Source organism: Taeniopygia guttata, chromosome 9 (assembly GCF_048771995.1).
Source record: "Taeniopygia guttata chromosome 9, bTaeGut7.mat, whole genome shotgun sequence".
Lineage (NCBI taxonomy): Eukaryota > Metazoa > Chordata > Aves > Passeriformes > Estrildidae > Taeniopygia > Taeniopygia guttata.
In genome coordinates this window covers 2,181,672-2,201,199 of record NC_133034.1, presented here as the reverse complement: position 1 = coordinate 2,201,199, position 19,528 = coordinate 2,181,672, and the positions used below count along the sequence as shown (strand labels likewise).

General features: G+C 41.8%; 1 protein-coding gene across 1 annotated transcript in view; it reads right to left on the bottom strand.

Annotated features, from left to right (window-relative positions):
• Positions 1-19,528, bottom strand: part of LOC100218614 (glypican-5) — a 348,060-nt gene that overhangs the window by 137,060 nt on the left and 191,472 nt on the right. Inside the window, exon 7 of the mRNA XM_030279863.4 lies at positions 13,334-13,454. Within this exon, the coding sequence (XP_030135723.4) occupies positions 13,334-13,454 (121 nt within the window). The remainder of the gene's footprint in view (positions 1-13,333; positions 13,455-19,528) is intronic.

Genomic DNA, 19,528 nt, shown 5'->3' with positions numbered 1-19,528 from the left:
ACACAAACACCTGGGCAGCAGCACATGGGGAGAAAGCTGGGGGGCTAAAGGGAGTGGCTGGCAGGGGTTACTGTCAGCCTGGCCAGAGCACCCCCCTAATCCCCACTGCTGCTAATGGAGAAGGGTAACGGAGAAAAAGCCTCAAGATTCTGATTTATCCCCTCAAAGAAGTCAACAAATATACCAGGAGTTCAGAAGGCTCACAAGGCCCTGCATCCTGCTTATTTTTGAGCATGCATATAGTTTGTAATTCCACACAGTGTGAACAGCCAGTGCAATTATTTACATCTTTCAAGTTAGGGACAGAGGTGAAGATCAATTCTGGGCTTGAGCACAGTTACACATGCTGGCTCTTGTTTGCTTTACTAGACCAATGTTACCTTTTGCAAACACTCCCCAGGGCTGCTGTATTATCTCCTTGTGAGCTCTGAGGTGTTGTGAGAGGCAGAGAACTGCACCACTGCAGGCACCTCCTGCACTGCTGCCCTGCACCACTGCAGGCACCTCCTGCCCCTGTCTGGGAGAGGCTCCTGCTCCCTCAGCACAAAGCCCAAAGCCCGGGGCTGGGGGAGCCCCTGGGTGAGGGGTGGGTGTAACAGACTGTCCCAAGGATGGCTTTCCTGCAGAGGGATGCCTGGGCTCCCTGCACAGCTCCCAAGCCAGCCTGGGGACGCTGGGATGGAAGTGATGGAAGTGTGCAATTCCTACACATCATCACTGCCCCTCATCCCTCACTTTGCTGTCAGTGTTCAGGCAACACCAAGGCTCCCCATTTATGAAGGGACTCAGAATGGTCTCCTGGGCCACTGTTCTGCATAATGACCAGTTCATCCATGACATTGGGACTGGGAATACTCAGCTCCAGCTAGAGCCACTCCCACATAACCTGTACTGAGGCACAGGCTCATTTCAGATGCAGCAAAAAGGCAAGTGAAATAAATGTATTATCTCATCTAAAATGCATACAGTCCAGGAAGCAGGATAGATTGGAGGTGTCACTGAATGGTGCATAGTAAATAAATCATATTTGCAATGCAAGACACTCCAGCCAGCCAAAGCCTGAGGTGGTTAGGGGCATAGAAACTGAGGGCCTGGATGTTTTCAGGACTACAGAGCCCCAGTCCTTAAGCAGCATTTTCCACCATGAAATCACAAATAAAGGCAGAAGTCCCATCTGTGTTCAGGAGGCAGAGCTGTCTGCAAACCCACCAGAGCTGTGGCACACAGGCTCTTACACACACCCCACTGCTTTTCAAAATCCAGCTCCTCGCTGTAAGAGCCCAGGCTTTCCCAGCACCATGTGCACAGTAAATTTTCTTCCAACCCGCCAGTATATGCAAATTCTGTGCTCTGAGAATGAGGTGGCTGCTGCTTAATCAGCATTCTCCATTTATTTACCTTCACCTGTCTGCTGGGAATCCAAGTCCCAACAGTAATCAGCTGCACACAAGATCTGCAGACACACTGTCTGCCTTGGCTGCCATTTCCTTTGGAGGTTTTCCTATAGGAAGCAGAACTTCCAGGTGTCTCACTACTGAGCCACATAAACACTCCTATTTATACACTAGAACATATTTCAGTGTATAAAGGTACAAAGTGCCTATACTGTGCCTAACACTTATTGTCCTGGAATTCAAGCTGGACCCTGAGAACACAATAAACAGGAAAAAGTGAGGCATTTAAGAGCAGTACACTTATTTTCATAGAGATAAGCAACGAAGTAAACACAAAGCAGAGGGGCACCAGGGAAGAGATGGAATCTCTCCCTCTGGAATGATGCAGGACCTGGTTTTACAGGGCCCTGGATAACCTCATCTAAAGCCCTGCTTTCAACAGAAGGCTCGATTGTCTCCAGACTGTCCCTTCCAATCTCAAATTATCTACTACTCTGTAGTAACTTTACAGTCTAGTAAATGCTGCTACAAAATGCTAGAAGACTCAGAATTAAAATATATGCCTCTAAAAATAGTTTTATTGCTAATGCACTTTGAAAAAAAAAAAAAAAGCCTTTAATCTCAACTGACTATTACATGACAGCCATTCCCATCAGTGCTCTGTGGGGTCTCTCTGCATTTTGTCATTTGAGCATCATGTAAGCCAGCACACACAATGCTGGCTGGGACCTGAACGTGCATAGAAGGCTGAGGCAGGTCTGATTTTTACCATTCTGAACTATGCAGATAGAACAATGTGTGGGAACCCTGGATGCTGAGAATTCCAGACTTTCTGTGCTGACAGACACTGACCCCCAGGAGAACACTGCACTGACCTGAGGCCGTGGAGAAGCTTCCAAAATGGAATGACAGAACTGGGATTGTGGGTGTGGAGTTTGAATAGAAGTGTGTGACATCACAGGGTGGAAAGCTCAGAGTTTAAAGGTTTAGAATATAGCAATATATATGGTGCAAGATGGAGCTTTTAGGGCAGAGCTGGTCCTTCTTCTTCACCTTCTTCTTCACCTTCTTCTCCATGGGTTTGGATGGTTTTGTGTGATTGGACAGAAAAGTCTGCAATGTGAGGCACGGGTGGTTGGTTTTTGGGTTAAAAGTGAAACTAATTTAGGTGCCATTTCTTAATTGGACAGTTTAGCCTTAAAATACCTCGGAGAGAAAGAGAGTTAGCCATTTTGTAGCTTGTTGTAGAATGCTGTAGAACACACAACTTGTAAGCCTGTAACATAGGTAAAAAATAATAAACATTTGAGTCTGAACATGAAATATTGTCTCAAGTGCTTTCAATCCTGACCTCGACAGAAACAGAGAAAAGGAAAAAAAAAAAAAGGAAAACTGTGTCTCCTAGGACCAAAGACATTCCTTGCTAGGTTTTCCTCCTCAGCCCACATGCTGGTACCTGCACAGGGCTGAACTGAGTTAGGAGCAAACTGCACAGACTGTCTGGAGCAGAATGAAATCAGCTGATACACTCAGTTTGTCGTGCCTTTAAATAATACAACTAACTCAATTGTTGTAAAATTGACTCCAATGAGGCTGATTTTCAGAAACAAAACATTTCAATATGGGCAAGAAAGGCCAATAAAAAGGAAGGTAAAGACTAGTCTATATGCTCCTAGAAGTAACAGACAGTGAAAATAAGAGTGTGGTAGGGTTTGTAAAATTCCTACTACAGCTTTTCATATTAGCTGAAGTCATGATCTTTGCAAACCTCCAAGCCTTGACACGAAAGCAAGGAGACAAAAAGTAAGAAGCAAGCAGTTATAAACTGAAGTGATACTCCCTATGAGATCATTCTCTCACTCCTCATGTGTTAAGAGTTCTGGATGCTGAGAATTTTAGACTTTCTCTACTGACAGGCAATGACCCCCAGGAGAATAGTACATTTCACCTGAGGCTGTAAAAAGCTTCCAAAATTGAATGATAGCACTGAGATTATGGGTGTGTAGTTTAGTTAGGAGTGTGTAACATCACAGAGTAGAAAACTTCGAGTTTGGAGTTTTAGGATATAGCAATATATATAAGGCAAGACAGAGGTTGTGGTAGCTAGTTACTCTCCTTCACCTTCCTCTTCCTTCTTCTTCATAGGTTTAGGTAATTTCTTATAATTAGACAGAGAAATCCCCATTGTGGACTTCAAGTGATTAGTTATTAGGTTAAAAGTGAAAATAATTTAAGTGTCATTTCTTAATTAGATAGTTTAACTTTAAAAACCTTATAACAAGAGCTAGTTAGCCATTCTGTACCTTATTAAGAAAAGACTACAAAGCTCACTGCTGTGCTCACTACATGCTGACTGGTGTCAGCCAGCAGGCAGGTAAGGCTGCAGGCACCTCTCTGCCTCTGGTGTCTGATGGGAAGCTCACTGTGGGAATTCTGAGCAGGGAAATGGTGTGCAGCATTGAGCTCTGCAAGGAGAAAACAGGCTGGCAGCCCCACAGAATTAGTGCTGCTGATGGAGGAGTGTTTCCCTGGAGAAGCAGCAGCAGCTGCACATGAGGAGAAGTGTCTCAGGGTGAGGATGGCAGAAGACTCCCAGCTCTGTGGTGGGGCAGAGGGCAGGAGGGCACCTCCCTGCAGCTGGGGAGCCCAGCCCAGCCCTCCTCAGCACCCACAGCTCTGAGATCCCCCTGCTCTGGGGAACAGGCTGAAATGAAGCTCCAGGAGCTCTGCGCCACCGTGCTTTTGATAAAAGAGAAGTAGTAACAGTGATCATGTCAAACTGGTGCTTTTTGATTTCACTAATTAGGTTGATGCACCTACACACATCTTGCTTTTTTGATTCCAGCTTGGCAGAGAAGCTTGTGAAGAGAAGAGGAAAATGAGAGGCTGATAACCTAGGATCAGTTCTGGGTTTGGTGAACTCTGAGCCTGGCTCAGGGCTGTGTCAGCTGTAAGAGACTCAAACCTTCACAAGCACTGTGCACAAAGCCAAAACAGTGCCAGAGTGTCAGAAGCAAAACAGGCCTATTTTAAGACTGAATTTCTTTGAAGTGACAAAAAATGCTGTTTCACAGCAGTGGTTCTGCTTGAAACAATAGGATTGTTTCCTTTAGTTCCCCAATTTACTAATTACTTGTGAATGTTTCCCTAAGTAGAAGAGAAAAGCTCTTCCTGGCATGGCCTCTCTCCAGCATTCAGCCTTGCTCTCTAAATTCCAAAGTGTAAGGCAAGGGACCCTGACAGAAGAGCAGGGTAGAGCAAGAATTCCTTTGCCTTGCTCATGGCCCTGTCTTCTCCTTCAGGAACCACACAGCGACACTGGGAAGTCTGGACAACCTCACCTCACACCCACCATCAGCTCTTTTCTGCTCTCCAAGAAGGACAGGACTGCTCACATGGGCACCAAGCATGAGTGATCACACAGCACCAGACATTCACAGGTTTTACCTCTGCACAGCCTGCAGCTTCACTGAGGAGACAGATTCAAAGGGTGCTTGCCTGGGCAGACAGGCAAGAACCATCTCACATGGAGCTGTCACAGGTCAGAAGCCCAGACCTGAGGGCTGCAGGCTGTCCAGGACCTGCTCCTGAGCTGCTGGCTTGGGCAGGGAGCTTCTGGCAGCCAGATCAGGCATCCAGGTAAGGGAAGCCTCCCACAGGGATACCTGAGCTGGCTTCCAGCCCACCTCTGATTCATCCAGCTGTGCTGCAACACAACCCAAATTGTTGCTGGAACCTCGTTGTTTGCTGTGGCTGGAGGTTGTTGCAATGTATTTGCAAGGGTTAGGCCACAGTGTGCAGCAGCCAGCCTGCTTCTGAGTTTGTTGTCAAAGCCTCAGGAATTCATCAAGGCTGTTGGAACAGAAACTGTGCTAAAGTAAGAAAGAAGAGGCTGAGAAACTGAATACCAAGACCACAAGAAGTAGATAACAGAGGGATGTGAAACACCTGGACTGTAAACAATCACACATTCAGAGAAATGCAGGCAGAAAAGGAGTGAGCAAGACACAAGCACCAATCAAGAAGTGTGTACTTAGTAGTTTGTAGAATCTGTGAATATGTGTGCAGTGTAAACAATAAAGGGCTTCTGCTTGATCACACTGGTCAGTTGTTCAGGAGTCCTGGATTTCCCCAGGAAGTGGCTGAATTCTTCAGCAGCATTAATCCTCTCATCCCCAGCATTAATCCACTCATCCCCAGCAGTGCAGCTCCACTTAGGCTCTACAGGACAAGTCTGGGGTTTAGATGGCCTTAGTCCTACTCTCCTGCCCTGCTGCTCCCTTCAAGAGCAGAACAGAAAGAGAGGAAAATGACCCTGCACTCGCTTTTAGACAATGATCAGTCAATTGTTGGAAGACCTTTACTCTATCCTAAAGAAAACAATGATTAGCCCATAAAGCTCTGCTTTCTTTTCCTATTATGCTAAACTTACCACCTCCAAAAATAAGCAAGTTATTGTACCTCAGGAATTAGGTCAAAAGTAAATACCATGATCTCACTTCTAATGGTAATTACTTAGACAATGTATGTAACTCAGGATTGCTAGAGTGATAAGAAAATATAGTTAAGAAAATAAGTGTTTACATAGAAAAAATTTGTAATTTCAGTTAATTAATTCAGTGATAACTGCTGACTTTTTGTCTATAAAAAAATCAATTCCCATCCAAACAAATAGGCCAGATCCATGAGTGTTCCCCTCTGGGACCCCAAAAAGGGGAGTGCAGTAACAACTCCAGCCTTGGGTGCTCCCACCCTGCCCTGGGAGATCACAGCAGATCCCTCCACCACCCTCTCCTCAGCAATTCCACCAGAGCATCCAAAACACTTCCCAGTGCTCAGGCCTCACTCAGCACTGCAAGAACTGGGCACCCACCCAAGGGACAGACCCCAAATTTTTGGTTTTTTTAGGGCAAAACTCTCCCAGCTATGTCTTTGTATATGTGAAGTGCTTTGGCTCAGTTCTAGATTGGAAAAGTAGCTCTGCCCCCCTCTCCCCCACTTGGCTCAAGTCACTACTGAGATTCAATATGTGATTTTGATTTATTAAGACTAATTTCCCACAATGAGAAAAACAAAACACATACAATGGTCCATCTGGGCAAATAATTTCTGAGAAGGTTTGCAAGACAAATAGCAGAGCACAGGCTGAGACACAACACATGAATAATAAAAGGGCATTTTAGCATTATATATTTGCTAGCATATAATAAGATATGCTGGATTTACACTGAGGTTTAGATTTGTCTTGTTTTAAAATGCTACATTCTACTTTAGCGGAGCCAGTCTTTCATATTGCTGTTTCTACTGAAATCCTGATGCTGGTTCTAGTACTAAAAGGTAATTTCTTGATTCTAATTAAAATTATTTAATTATATCTCAAGTCACTATGTTTAACAAAACCAAACAAATAACCTGCAGCCCTCAGACCAGCAAAAGTTCACTGATTTCTGCCAGGGATGATATGTATCTCAATTAGCACCAAATTACAATTTTAACATATGCTGCCCATAAAACAATGTTCCAGTGATGTTTTTTCAGTGCACTGGACTAGAAAGAATTCTCCTGTTCTGATTCATGGACAAACCTCTGGCTTTGACAGAGTTTTAGTGCCACAACAGAACCAAGGTTAGAGCTTCCAAACGACTTTTCTTTTTAAAATCCAAGAAGATTGGAGAGAAAAAACACACTGCCCACAGCCTGGAACTGCCCAGCCCTGAATGAGATCCCACATCTCCAGATGAACAGCCCTGTCACCTGCTCTGCTTTTATATATATAAATATATATATGTATATTTCCTAAGAAATAGAAAGCCATACAGAAGAGGCCCCACAGAGAAAGATCATTCTCAGTCTTTGAGTAAACTGGATTGTTTCAAGCATTGGGATGAATTGTTTCATTGCATATGGATCATGAAAAAGATTGTAACTGATCTCAGAGCTGAACATTCAGCATCTGTATCTGGAAGCAAAGACATGCTTAACTTAGCAGGGGAGAAGAAAATACTGCTCATGAATCCAATAAGGACAAATATATTGAAAAAAAAATAAAACAGGATGAGAAACAAACTTTGTATAACTGATGAAGTAATTTGAGATGATAGTTTATTTGACTATAAGAGTGAACAATTTTTATACCACAGGGCAGGAAATAAAAAACCAAAACAATACAGTTCATTTGGTCTTTCCTGGTCTTCAGAAGATCCTAAACATAATTGTTTCAGGTTTCATTCATTCTGTCTTTATTTTCCTCTAGTATGTGCATGTCTTGGTGCTATTCATTAATCTGCTAATAAATGTGGTATTAATTCAATTATCCCTGCTGTTTGCTTTGGGAGACCAAGGTGATGAGGGCTGTTAATGCCCTCCCAGTGAGGTGAATTCCAAAAGGAGCAGCACAGCTGCAGAGGTGTTTCCTTCACTGAAAAAGTGCTTTTTACCTGACTGGAGACAAGCTCAGGCAAGATCCCTCTCTGAGGCTTCTGTGCCCCAGAGCCTGGCCCAGCTGCCCTGGGAATTGACACCTCTGCTGTGTCCTGAGCAGCTCTCACTGGCTGGGAGGGGGAAAATGCCCTTTTTTGTGTCAGTGACAGCTTTGGGAGGGATATGGGGGACAAGCAGTGGTACCTGTTCAAAGCCTGTTGGGGCTTTGAAATACCAGGGGACAGAGGAAGGAAAGCAACAATCTTTCTCAGGTGATGCCTTTCCTCCTGTACTTTCACTGGATGAAATGAAGAACAGAAAATTCTGAATCCTAGTCCAAGTCAGCTACAACTTTGGCTAAAAATCAAACCAACTTGTCTCCACTCACATCTCATATAAAATCTCTACAACGTAATAAATTTTATAGATGTCTAAAAAAATACACACTTTTAAATTAAGTACTACTTAAATTATTTATGGTATTATTCCCTATTGTATAACCCAACTAAATTGACTTTCAAGATTAAATTATGGCTGGCTCATATTATTGGAATGAAACATCTCAGTGCTGTTACTTTGAACTCTGCTCTAACAGAATCCTCTGTATAGAAGTCTGAAAGGAATTAAGTTACAATGCATTTCTTAGTTCAGCTGGCAGATCCGTGAGACTTTGGCAGAGAAAAAAAATAAAACACACGGGTCCACATTCAGAAAGATTTGCTTTGACATTACTCTCATTTTCTGCACTAGGTTATTGCACTGCCTTGAACTCCAGCCATGCCCTAAGCATTCATCTCTGACAAGAGCAAAACACACTGATTCAAAAAACCTGTCAAGAGTAGATTTAGGCTGACAAAAACCAAATAAATCAAACTTGTATAATACCTATTATATTATAATGCCTTGAGAATGTTGATACCTCCCTGCTAGTAAAGGTACAGTCACAGCTTTTCCCCTTTTCCCAGCATTCTCATTTCTTCCCAGTGCAATTGATCCTTGAGGATTCTTAACCTTGGCCTGAGAACCAGTTTAGTTTGAACTATGAAAAGCATTAGGCTGGAGAAAAACATTGAAACATTTAAGTGTGATTTTGTGGCAAGAAGCAGCACTCAAAAAAGGTGCAGTGGGGGATTACTGTGTTTAACATCAATTGTGGTTCACACCTGTTCCATTCACAAAAAAAGAGGGAGGAAAAGATGTTATTTCTGCTGATTTTTCCAAATCAACCTGGGACTTCACTTGATCTGTTTTTGCATTACTAGAAGTTACTGTAAATTGTAGCTCAGTAATTCTACTGACATGTGAATCAGCCACATACAATAAACCCTTCAACCCCCTTATCTGTCAAGGATGCAAATAACAGTAATTGTTGAATAATATTATCTAAATTTCACTTTACTTCCAGCTTTGTCAAGTGGATATAAAATAGCCTGCTATTTGCATAATCATTTTAGGAAAAAAAAAAAACAAAACAACAACAATGTGCTGAGGATTTAAGTCCCAGATTTAAAAAAAATGAGGAGCTGCTATAATCTCCAACAAAGTGGCATTTCAGCCTAAATGACAGCAGAAGTGGAAGATGCCTTGCATACAGAATATTTGTAATGTGCTGGAGCTGGGATGCACCAACTAGAACAGGAGCAGGACAAGAGTTTTGTTCACATGAATGAGATTTAGGGTCAATGAAGTTATTGATCTTTTAACTTTGTGGACATAATATAGAGCTCACAGAAAGGGCAAAGCCAGCCAGGGTGGAATTTGAATGAGGGAATTTTTGGCTGCTTCTGCCTGGCCAGTGCCACTCCTGCTCACAGTGGCCAAGGCCTGCTCAGGGAGGAGGAGGAGTGGAAGAAGAAGGTGGAAGAGAAACCATCAGAGACAGCAGAAATTAGATTTGCTCCAGAAATCATTAACAACTGCTGAGCTAAGGCAAATCTTTTAGGAAAATTAATCCTGTTGATTTGTACATAGCTCTCCCCAGCCTCAGCCAACTGGTCCACAGCAGGTTATTCTGATTTCAACCCCCTCTGAAAACCAGAGAGAAAGGGAAATCCAACAGATCCAGGCTCCCTGAGGGATAGACCCAGCAGGGCTGGAGCTGGTTTCCTTGAGACACAAATGTTATTCCTCCAAAAATCTCATCACACCTTTCTCTTACCCCAGGATATGCTTTCTCCTGGGTAGTTTAGAATATTATTGAAGTGGTAGGAGATTGCTGGGGCCAGGCACACCAAATCTCCTCTGATGCACTTTGTGGGCATGGCTTTGCTCTCTGCTCCCCTGGGATTGCTTCTGTGTGCAACCACTGCTCCAAAAAGTGCTGCAAATGCAAAGTGCTCCAGAAGATACACAGACAACACCTGATTTGAGCAGTGCTTACATTTCACCCTACACATCACTAAAAAAAAAAAAAAAAAAAAAATTTAAAATGTATTTATATGAAAAAAACCATTTTGTCCATAAAATAGGTAATGGAATTCTGTATAACTCTTCAGTCTACACACACTATTGATGACACTTTAAACTCCTGATTTAATTGGCTTTTCAATGTCAGTTTTTATTTGTATAATAATATCACAACTGAAACAAAAATCCAAGAAGTAGAAAACAGCTACATGTGTTTGATGTTGTATGTGAAAGCCTCAGATATTTAGCAACTTCTTTGATGCTTTGATCTCCAAAGAAATCTTACTAAAATTATGATCAAAGGATTTTATATTATTCTAAGTACTTAAGAACAAACCATCTTAGGGCAATAATCAGTATTCTGTTTAATCCTTCACCCTTGGAATCCATTATTGCTAAGCACCTCAATCTGATGGGAGTTACATTTATTTAACGAAGATATTCTCCTGAAACTGTTACAAGTACCAAAAAGCAACACTTCCAACTTAGAGACAGAGCCAAGAGCTGGATTTTATTGTGCTGGCTAAAAAGTGCTTTTTGAGACTGTTTTTAAAATGTATGTAACTTAAGAAAATTGGCATGCAGCTCAGACCAGGGAGATTTTTATTTTTCTACAGCAGACAAAGAAATAGAATTTCCAATACACAACTACTTTTGATTTAATCTATTTCTAACTATTTCCCATTGTCAGTGTTTATAGAGCACTATTACACAGATGGATATATCTAATATTTATAGAGTAAATTAACACTCTACTTTACAACATGCAAAGACAGATAAATAATGAATTATGCTTTTCATCAATCTGACCACATAATGCCTATTTCAGTGCAATATTAAGTACTGCACCAGACTGCTTGCTGTAATCCCCCATGGTGAGTTAAATCAAACAGTGTGATACAAAGCATCCCTAAACTGCAGCCTTCAGAACAGGAGAATATTAGAGACCAGAAAGATTTAACAAAACACACTAATTACAGCTTAGATTATTGATTTATAGATTTGGTTGACGAGAGGTATGAGAGGATTGTACTTTTTCAGCAGCGAGTAGAGGAATTCCTGACTCCCAGTTGCAGAGAAGGAATTATAACAATTCTTAATCTTAGCAGCTGGTATTGTTTTCTCCTAAGAATGTTTACAGAGGGGGGTGTGTCTCATTAGCCACTGCTGTGAGGGATTGACTGAGGACCAACCAGGTCCACCTGTATCATAGCTGTCTATAAAAGTGTGTGGTTTTTAATAAACTCATTTTTTTTTACCACTAATAAAATGGAGTCCCACGTCATTTATTCCAATGCCACTGCAGCTGTGGGACCCACACAGATGGCAGAGGCAGGCACAGCTTAATCACAAATCTGACAAACCTGAAGGTTACCTGTCCTACTGGGGAGAAGAAGAAAATGTTTTTCTAGGGGCAAGGTGAATTCATCTTGAAGCACCCTCTGTCCTGACTCCAGCATTTACAGTGTGTTTGTCACACCCTCACTGGCTCATTTTGGGCTTGATCTGTTGGCATCTATGCCAGTGAGTGTGGGAAATGGATTTGTAAGGAATTTTCAAAGCTTGACAGAAGGTTAACATAGTATTTGTCTGTATGCAAACTTAGAGATAAGAAATGCTGACTTAGAAATGCCATGGAATAGGACAGACACGGTTGAGTGAGAAATGGAACTAGAAACAAGTTTCAAGGGATGGCCTTGCAAATAAGACGAAATACTTTGGAGAAACAGAACTATGAAAGATGCATTGTAGTAGGACCCAAAAGGGGTAATTTTAGATTATTAACTTTAAGGCATTTACAGCATGGTGTGGCTAAAGCTGATAGGCCAAGAAACATTTATAATGTATTGTAATAAGGAAATAGTTGGCTTCTGATTGTGATGGTGTGAATTATAACATCTGTATTGTCTCACCCTTCTCATGAGACAGAAAATGGAATAAAAGCTTTTAAATCTCCTCTCAGTTGCCCCATATCTGGGTCAGGAAAGAGCTCAGTCTGGCACTGAGGAGCAGGGAGCTGCACAAGCAGAGGACAGTCCCCCAGCCCAGCAGTGTCCCAGCAGGAGCAGCCCAGGATCCAAGGGACTGCGGGAGCAGGAGCTCCCCTGCTCCTGGGGCTCCAGGGCAGCTCACCAGCAGCCAGGGAGCCACTTCCAGGGAATTGTGCCTCGCTGGAGCTCACAGCCCAGCTGGGACAATGGGATCTTCAGCTGCCTTTAGCACAAGCCTGTCGAAGACCATCCTAGGTCGGGAGTGGCTCTGTGTGGTGAAAAAACTTCTCCTCCAACCCGAGCTTCCAAAGAAAGGCTCAGCAGTCTCTCATTGTTCAATCTCAAGGCAGTTTATTGCAAGTTATCTAAAAGATTTTCTCCTTGGGCTGCTGTGGTTTGCTCACAGCTCAGGCAGAGGCACACACACACCCTGACATCCTCTCTGACTCCCGACTGCTTCTTCTCTCCCTGCCCAGGGCTGCTGCTGTCTTTTATATGGTACATTATGTGTTACATGGGTACAGTTTTTCCCCAATGCCTATCACCTATATTAAATGGTGCTTTTCTATCTTTTATATGGTACATTACGTGTTACATGGGTACAGTTTTTCCCCAATGCCTATTACCTATATTAAATGGTGCTTTTCTACTCTAAACCAATCTGTGAGTGCCAACATCACCAAGAACATGGAGGTAAGGAAGGAGAAAGAGGGAGGACAGGGCAGGCCCAGATCCCTCATCTTAAAACTTCTGACCCCCATGTACAAAACCAAAACCCCCCTGTACAGACTCAAAAATTCTTCCCTCTACTTTGTGACTACTTCTACTCTAATATCTAAACTTTTGTAACTTTTTGTTCTTCCTGCAAGGTTGGTAAATCATTCCATGGTTCAAACCCAAAATCACAGCTGTTTCCAGCTGCCTGCCAGGGTCTCAAATGCTTCTGACCTGGGCCTGGAACCTCCAGAAATGTCTGAGGGACATTTTGAGTTCCAACACAAACCCACACCACAGCCACCTCAGACCTACAGTCCTGGAAAGTGGAATATGATGAGCAGTACCACTTGGAGATTTCACCTTCAGCTCTACGATAAAATGGATTTATCTTGGAAAATTACTTACTTGATTAAAGTGCTGAAGTTTATCAATTAAATTGTTGATGAGTGGGTCCAATCCTCTGACTTTCAGTTCTGGATTATTAATTTGTGCCTTCAGTCCATTGGAAACAACTCTGCTGGTATAACTGAAAAACAGAAAAAATAACACATCAGTGAGTGGAACCATATCCATCAGAATTAAGAATCCTATTACAAGGGACTTAGAACAAGAAAATGTTTTGTAAAAGGGAATAAAATTTATTATAAATATTTATGTTATAAAATACACCAGCCAGATTATCATTATCACCAGCAGTATCATTTACCACTTTATTCAAGTCATGAACCAACAGCAATTTCATAAACCACAGAGAGGTTTGTTTCATTCATAATTTAATATGTGAACCTTTGTAACTAACATTCTCAAGTTCTTTCTTCCATGCAGCAGTCAAAGCTGATAGCTTCCAAAAATTCACTCTTTTGTTACTGCACTTAAGACAGAAATGATGTTTTATGAGATTGAAGCAAATTCCAACTAAAGGGATGCAGTATTCACAGTCTCTGGACAGAGAGGCATGACTCTCTCTCCCAGGATTTTTCCTGGGAAGTTGTGAGATGCAGTGAGGAAGCTCAGAGAAAGAAGACAATTCTTATCTCTATTCACTGCTCCTGTTGTTTGGCACACATGGAACATGTTATGGAGATTGTTTACCAAAGAGGGATTTGTTAATTGGACACTGGTGATGGGTGTTTGGATTGATTGGCCAACTGGGTCAAAGCTGTGTCTGGGTTTTCTTTAGTATCTTTTTAGTATAATATAGTTCTAATATAGTATAGGATGATAAAACAAAACAATCAGCCTTCTACAACATAGAGTCAAAACAATTTATTCCCCTTTCAAGGGTCACTCAGGAGAGCAGGGTTTGCTCAGAGGGAGTTGCTGTGTGTGGCTCTTGCCTGGGGAGGGTCTAACACCAGTGAGGCTCCTGGGGAGCTCTGGAGAGCAGCAGCTGCTGCTCTGCAGTGTCTCCAAAGAGTTTGTCCCCAGTGTCCCAGCTGGTCTGGCACGAGGATTCCAATTCACACTTTTATTATGAATCTTTTTAAAATCACACCCCCCTTTTATTGAAGTAGTGACCCTAGAAATACAGGGACATGTCACAGCTTCCTGAGATCATCTAGGTGTAAAACAGGAGAAATGTAATTTAATGGGTCAGCTCCTGGCCTCCACCAGTCTGTTTGGGGATTCCCTGTGTGTGCTGCTTTGTCTGATCAGAAACTCATCCCCAGCAGCAAAGTGCAAGGATTTTCCTGCTCTCCATTCAATCCCTGGTTAGAGCTGTTAGAACTTCTCTGGAGGCTTCCATCACTGTAATCCAGGATAACTGGGTTGGCTGGGGTGGTTTTTGGCAAATGACATTGTTTTTTCCCCATAAATCACCAGCTTCCATTAACTGCCCCTAAGTGCTATTACAAACCTACAGCAGTGCATGGAGTTTGCACAAACATGGCCAGAGACAGCAGCAGCACCAATGCCAGAGCCCTCAAAGGGACCCAGAATGGGCAAAGCCAGACTCAGCCAGCTCATACTTTTTTCTGCTGTTAAATCCTCCCTTCCACACACATCACTGCTAGGAAAACAGGGCCACTTGGAGTGAGGGAGTTCACAGCCCACGGAGCCAAAGGGGCTCTCCTATCCTTAAAGTTCCACCCATGATTAAGGACTCTCTCTTGAAAGCTCTGGAGATATGCATGCATTATGCACAGATATTGCTGTTCCCAGTTAATTGCATCACACAGCTTAACTAAATTCCACGTGTCAGAGACTGCATGGAATCTGTGTGCATCCTGCTTCGGCTCCTTCACCTCCCTGCTGCCACCAGCAGCACAGCAGAAGTGGCCCAGCTCTGGTCTGGAATGTGACCTGCCCGACTGGAAAAGCCCAGAAAACCAACTGGAGTGGTGAAACAGATGGGATCTGCCCCGTGAAGGGGTTAAAATGCTGGTGGAAAAGGAGGGAAAAGACTTGCAGAGCACAAAGGCAGCTCTTGGGTTTTCCCATAATAATCTGTTTCAGCCTTTGTTGATCATAGTGGAATTGTTCAACCAGTACCAACAAAAACAATGAAAAAAATGCATGGCAGATGACAAAATATTTCTGCTTAGAAGTTGCTGTCTTGATGATGTATAGTGTGTAATTCATTTCACAAAAATGTGATTACAAGCTGTGCTGTCCTGTGTGCTCTCCCTGGGAGATCCCTGCTGGAACAACCCTGAGCCTGGAGAGACTCAGAGCAGTCAGGAGATGGTGATTTCAGAGAAAAGCCCTAGAGGAGGAGACAGGGCAGGGAGCTGCAGGAGAATTGCACACCCAGCAAGCACGGAACAATTCCCCCAGCCCATCCCAGCCAAGAGCCAAATTCTGCACTAGAAGCAGACCTTTCGTCCATCTGACCCAAAGCATCACCCTGCAAACTGCAGAGCCTTCTACTACCTCTGTACCACGTTAAAATGCTTTGAAATAAACACTATGCATTTCCTGAAAGATAATCTCATTACTTTACTTCTTTGCACTATCTAAACCATTTTTTTTGGTTGACATCAGATCCTGAATTACTGGAAATGTACATTAAGTAAGATCAGGAATTGGCTTGCTTTATTTAATAACCTGCAATTTAACTGAAATATTGTACTACAGAATTGTTAACTCTGGTTACAGCTCTTGTATTTCATTCCAACTAAACCCAGAAATGTCAGCAGGAATGTCCAGGAAAGCTGTATTAAAATATTGTCACTGGAGCAATCCTGAAAGTAACTTAAACTGGAGCCCAGTGAACAGCTTGTGCAGACAGAATTTTCATCCAGACCTCAAGCCTCAGGCCAATGTTATTCCATTGATTGATCAGGCTAAGCTATGATACTTTAAAATAACAAAAGCAAATTATAAAAAAAACCCAGCCTCCCAAACCCAGCTTTTCAGTATTTCAGAAGAACAGCATCAATTTTTTAGATCTTAGGTAAGGCTCATCTCAAGTTTAAAAAAAGATAAAAAGTGAAATGCTGTTTACATATGGGACTGCATTTCCACTGAAGGCATATGTTTTTATTTCACCAATAAATCAAGATAAATTAAGATATCTGTGTAAAAAATCCTACTTTAAAAAGCTAGATGCTGTTCTGAAATGTATCTCTTTAAATTCCTAATACGAAAAGGAAGAAAGCTACAAAGTTTTCTCAAAGTCAAATATGCCTTAAAAAAAAAAAAAAAAAAAAAAAAAAAAAAAAAAAAAAAAAAAAAAAAAAAAAAAAAGGCAAGCAGAAAAAATAGAAATAACTTCAAATTCCAGGGAGATGACTGCAGGAGCTGTAATAGGGACAGATATACATACATATATATATATATATATATATATATATATATATATATATATATATATATATATATATATATATAATATGTATTATTTACATATTATATATAATATATATATCTGTATATTTAATATATTTAATATATAACTGTATATAGAATATATATTTTTATGATGTATCTATAATATATACACAGATTTATTTTAATAAATATAACTATAACCAACTACAGCTATAAATATAAATATAAATATAAATATAAATATAAATATAAATATAAATATAAATATAAATATAAATATAAATATAAATATAAATATAAATATAAATATAAATATAAATATAAATATAAATATAAATATAAAAAACCAGCAGTGATATTTAGGCACAAAAGCCCAAGAAACAGGGAGCTGTTCTTGCTGTTTTCACACCATTTCCCTGCCCCTGCTGTGCAGCAGAGCCCAGCAGAGCCCAGGCTGCTATGGGCAGCCTTTCCAAGTATTATCCAGGGATTATGGAACAAGACCCCAGCACATTCCACACGGCTGGGAACAGGCAGTGAGCATTTCAGGATTCTCTATGCTGGAAATCCAGGATACCTGGAACATGAACTTCATCTCAAGGCAGCTCCCTTCATTTTAATTTTCTGTTCTCTGCTTGAGGGTTTGACCCAACACAGCTGCACAAGAGGCATCAAAATTTTATTTAATTATGGGATAAATGGAACATCAAACATCACATGGCAAAGCTGAGAATCTCAGCCTTATAGTCAGTTCACAGGAATCCAGGAAGGGCAGCAAACCTCTCTATGGGACAAAAACTGCTTTTGATGAAATAATTTGTCATACAACCTTAAGAGTTGCCATATATTTATGGCAGAATAAAAAGAATAAAGAAGAATAAAATTCATTGTTCAGAAATTTTAATATATATTTGCTGAGATGTTTCTAATTTTGTGATGACATTTAAAAAAAATAATTACATGCTATACATCAAGACAGCAGTATCTAAGCAGAAATATTTTGTCATCTGCCATGCATTTTTTTTTTTCATCATTTTTGCTGGTACTGGTTGAGTAATTCCACTATTATCAGCAAGGGCTAAAGCAGCAACACCTTTCTGAGACAAACTGGGAAGGACAAACTCCTCCTGACTGAGACTTGAAAAATCACATCTCACCACTTATTTCTTTGGTGTTATAAAAATGTGACTGTCCTATTTTCTGTACAAATGTAAAAGCGTTCAGAAAGAGAAGAACACACTGGAAATCTGCAAACTGGAGCACCTAAAAGAAACTACCTGCTTTCTCAGCCTTCTCAGACTCATCCTGCTAAAGCCAGAGAGCTCTAGAGTCATTTTCTAATTTTATTTTTCAGTAATTTTCTAGCAAAATCATGAAGTGTTGAGACAGAGACTTTACAGCAACCATTTCACATCCAGCTCTGCTTCTTTCATCTTTGGGAGAGACGTATGTTGCCTGCACATCCCCAGAAGCAGAGGGCACTGTGAGCCAGAACCAGAGGGAACTGAAATGCTGCATTGTCAGAACTCAAAATGTCCCTCAGACATTTTTGGATGTTCCAGGCGAAGGTCAGAAGCATTTGAGACCCTGGCAGGCAGCTGGAAACAGTTGTGATTTTGGATTTGAACCATGGAATGATTTACCAACCTTGCAGGAAGAACAAAAAGTCACAAAAGTTTAGATATTAGAGTAGAAGTAGTCACAAAGTAGAGGGAAGAATTTTTGAATGCTGTACAGGGGGGTTTTGGTCTTGTACATGGGGACAGAAGTTTTAAGATGGAGGGATTTGGGCCTGCCCTGTCCTCCCTTTTTCTCCTTCCTTACCTCCATGTTCTTGGTGATGTTGGCACTCACAGATTGGTTTAGAGTAGAAAAGCGCCATTTAATATAGGTAATGGGCATTGGGGAAAAACTATAAACATTTAACACGTAATGTACCATATAAAAGATAGAAAAGCACCATTTAATATAGGTAATAGGCACTGGGGACAAACTGTACCCATGTAACACGTAATGTACCATATAAAAGACAGCAGCAGCCCTGGGCGGGGAGAGAAGAAGCAGTCGGGAGTCAGAGAGGATGTCAGGGTGTGTGTGTGCCTCTGCCTGAGCTGTGAGCAAACCACAGCAGCTCCAGGAGAAAATCTTTTAGATAACTTGCAATAAACTGCCTTGAGATTGAACAACAGAGACTGCTGAGCCTTTCTTTGGAAGCACGGGTTGGAAGAGAAGTTTTTTCACCACACAGAGCCACCCCTGACCCAGGGTGGGCTCTGGCACTGCATTTCTGCCCCTGTGCTTGCCGGGCTGCAGCAGCTGCTTCCCCCAGCAAAACCCTCAGCACAGAGCCAGGGCAGCCACCACCCACCCCTGAGTGACTCAGAGGCTAAAGGGTGATGGGGAGAGGCGAGGGAAGAGCTCTCAATGTGCCATTAGTAAGGAGCAAGGAGAAATATGGAGAAGCTCCTTAACCAGCCTTGAGATCCCCTGAAAAACTAATTCAGTTACATGAGGCATGGTTCACCAGATGGCGTGTTTTGTCTTATATTTATTCATAATTTGATCCTTGGGCTGGAATAGTTTGCCTGAAATTCAATTGTGTGAATCCACTGATGATCTGCAGCAGTCAGAGGTGTCCCCAAATTAATAATTTTTGGACGTTTCCCTTGAGTTTTCAGATTCAGCCCCTGGAGCATGCGACCATCTGACCTACAGAGCTCTGCAATCCTTGGTTTTTTCCCAATTCAGGGAACACACAAATGTGCACCGACTAGTAAGAGCAGTGGCATAAGCTGCAGAGCTGCAGAATGTGACATAATTAATCAG